The sequence below is a fragment of the Trichosurus vulpecula genome, chromosome 8 (assembly GCF_011100635.1).
Source record: "Trichosurus vulpecula isolate mTriVul1 chromosome 8, mTriVul1.pri, whole genome shotgun sequence".
Taxonomy (NCBI): Eukaryota; Metazoa; Chordata; class Mammalia; order Diprotodontia; family Phalangeridae; genus Trichosurus; species Trichosurus vulpecula.
This window is the reverse complement of record NC_050580.1, coordinates 183,018,764-183,021,790: the sequence shown is the minus strand read 5'-3', so window position 1 is coordinate 183,021,790 and position 3,027 is coordinate 183,018,764. Positions and strand designations below refer to the sequence as shown.

The following is a 3,027-nucleotide window of genomic DNA, read 5'->3' as shown; positions in this document are numbered from 1 at the left end:
CTCTACATCTCTATATGTCTTTCCTTTTCTCACCTTACCTCTATCTTCTTCCACTTTCCCCCATTGTCTCTTTTTATATACATCTTATATTTTCTACACATCTCTTTCTACCAGTTTCCTCATGAATTTTCTTCACCTGGCCAATGGCCATGTGAAATTGCTCAAAAATCTGGTAGTGAAGTTTCTATTTTAGTAAATATTAAATTACAAATTTATTAATAGACTTATTGATATATAAAATTATTAAATGCTATCATTAGAAACTCATTGAATAGTTTTGTCTTCTTAATTAAAAGGAAAGCAGATGAGTTAAACACCGTATATTTTTACCTCTAAGGAAAAAATCCTTAAATTCTTTGTGTATATTCCTCTTGACTTGATTTTTATTCTTATTTTACAAATGAAAAGACTAATATCAGTGATGTTCACACTCATGTGGCTCATAATATACAAGAGCTGTTATTGGAACTCTGGTCTTATAACTCCAAGTCACTGTTATTTCAATGATACTCTGCAATAGGACAATTAATATAGGTATATATAAGTGGGAGTGGGCAAAAGGAAAGGTTTCTGGAATATTACCATCATGGTGGAGAATTATTTCTAAGAACACCTGAAGAAAGGTGATATCTATTGGGGCTGGGAATCTGGATACAGAGAACATAACCACCTTTATCCTTTCTCCAGTTATTTTTCATTCTATTTCAAATTCTTTTTATCTTTAGGTAGATTCAAAGCAAGGTCTGAGGACTGAGTCAATGGATCAGCAAAACTATTCAGTGGTGTCTGAGTTTGTGCTGAGTGGACTCTCCAGTTCCCTACAACTCCAGTCTTTCTTCTTCGTATTTTTTTCTCTGATCTACATAGCTACTGTGCTGGGCAACCTCCTCATTGTGATCACAGTTATCTCTGAGCCCCGACTTCATTCCTCCCCCATGTACTTCCTGCTGGGCAACCTCTCTTTCCTAGATATGTGGCTGGCCTCATTTGCTACCCCCAAGTTGATCAGGGATTTCCTTAGTGAGAAGAAACTCATTTCTTTTGGGGGATGCATGGCCCAGATTTTCTTTCTGCATTTCATTGGTGGTTCTGAGATGGTACTGCTGGTCTCCATGGCCTATGATAGATATGCAGCCATATGCAAACCTTTGCATTATATGACCATCATGAGCCGGAGGACATGCATTGGACTGGTAACCATTTCTTGGGTTATTGGTTTTATTCACTCCATTAGCCAAGTAGCCTTTACAGTGAATTTGCCTTATTGTGGGCCAAATACTGTGGACAGTTTCTTTTGTGACCTTCCTCTTGTGATCAAGCTTGCTTGCATGGATACTTATGTACTGGGGATATTGATGATTGCTGACAGTGGGCTGCTGTCTATGAGCTGCTTCCTACTTCTCATGATCTCTTACACAGTCATCCTTTTTACCGTCCAGCAGCGTTCAAAGAGAAGCGCATCCAAGGCTCTTTCTACTTGTTCTGCCCACATCATGGTGGTGACACTCTTCTTTGGTCCCTGCATCTTCATTTATGTGTGGCCCTTCAGTAGGTTCTCTGTGGATAAGGTTCTGTCTGTGTTTTATACTATTTTTACCCCTCTCTTAAACCCTATAATATATACTTTGAGAAATGAGGACATGAAAACAGCCATGAAAAAGCTAAAGATGCGGCATACAACTTTTCATTAATTCTCAGGTGACTTTCTTGATGAATATGCCCGTTTCCACCCTAGCTTAGTTTAAGTATTCACAGATTATTTCTATTTAATCTGATTTGATCATGTCATTTTATATTGTATGGATATAATGAGATTTGAGATGCATTCTGTTTTAGAAACATCCTTGTAAGTGGTCAAAAGCCAAAGCAACTGTTCATATTGTACCATCTCCAAAAAAATATCAGTTTTTCAAGTAGATTTTTGTGAAGCATGAGTTCAATGTTACTTCAACTGTGTAATGATTATGGCAGTTTACATTTAGAGATGTGTCATGTAGTGAATTGTGAACTGCCTGTACAATCAGGAAGACCTGCATTCAGGTATACTGCCTATGTGACTTTGGAGAAGTCAATTAAACTCTAAGTACCTCAGTCAACTCTAAGATTTCAAGTTGCAGGGCAGTTGTAGATTTATATTGATAGATGAAGTTTCCTCACCAATAATTATCTTTACCAGTGAAATTGCAAGACTGGGTCAAAGAAGCAAACAAAGCATACAGGGCTTTAATAAGTATGACACTTTATGTAAATAATTTCATTTGATCTTCACCGGAACCCTGTGAGGCAGGTATTTAGGGAGTTATCAAGTACTTAAGATATTATCATCCCCATCTTAAAGATGAAGAAGCATAAATGCAAAATAATTAAATAATTTACTGAGAACCACATGACTAGCTAGTGTAAGAGATGGAACTTCTACTTGGGTACTCTAAGTCCTATTTTTTTCCTAGTACAGTACATTGCCTTCAAAACAATTTGGCAATGAAACAGAAAAAAAATTGAATTTCTATGATTGCTTCACTAATGTCTTTGATTTAAAAAAAAGACCAAACTATTAACCTGATACAGACACGGTCATAAGCATAGGTTTTTTTAAAAGGTTAACATAAAGTAGAATGTTAGAATAGGAAAGAGCCTTAGAGACCATCTAGTGAAAACCTTTCATTTTACATGTGAAAAAAAACCTGAGGTATAGAGCAGTCAATTTCTTCAATAAATCAAACAATGTTAGTGACCTTGGGAAGACTGGATAGAGCTCTGGCTTCCTGATTCTCAGTCCAGTGTGAGTAGAGTACTGGACTTGGAATTAAGCAGAAATGGGTTCTGATTCCACCTATGACACTCATAAGCAAATAGAGCACAAGCAAGTCATTTTATTTCTCTGAGGCTCAATTTTTTTAACTGTAAAATGGAGATAGAAATGCCTGTTGTCAAATTTTGTAAATTTTAAGGTGCTCTGTAGGTATCTGCTATTATTATTATTATTATTTATTTTGGTTATTCTTTTCTTAATGTGACAGAGTAGAA

The 3,027-nt window shown here is 36.1% G+C and overlaps 1 protein-coding gene across 1 annotated transcript; it reads left to right on the top strand.

The window, feature by feature from the left end:
- The first annotated feature begins 758 nt into the window (after positions 1-758).
- LOC118828845 (olfactory receptor 4K14) lies at positions 759-1,691 on the top strand. Its single transcript, XM_036735719.1, has one exon. The coding sequence runs from the start codon at positions 759-761 to the stop codon at positions 1,689-1,691; it is 933 nt and encodes a 310-aa protein (XP_036591614.1).
- Positions 1,692-3,027: the final 1,336 nt, after the last annotated feature.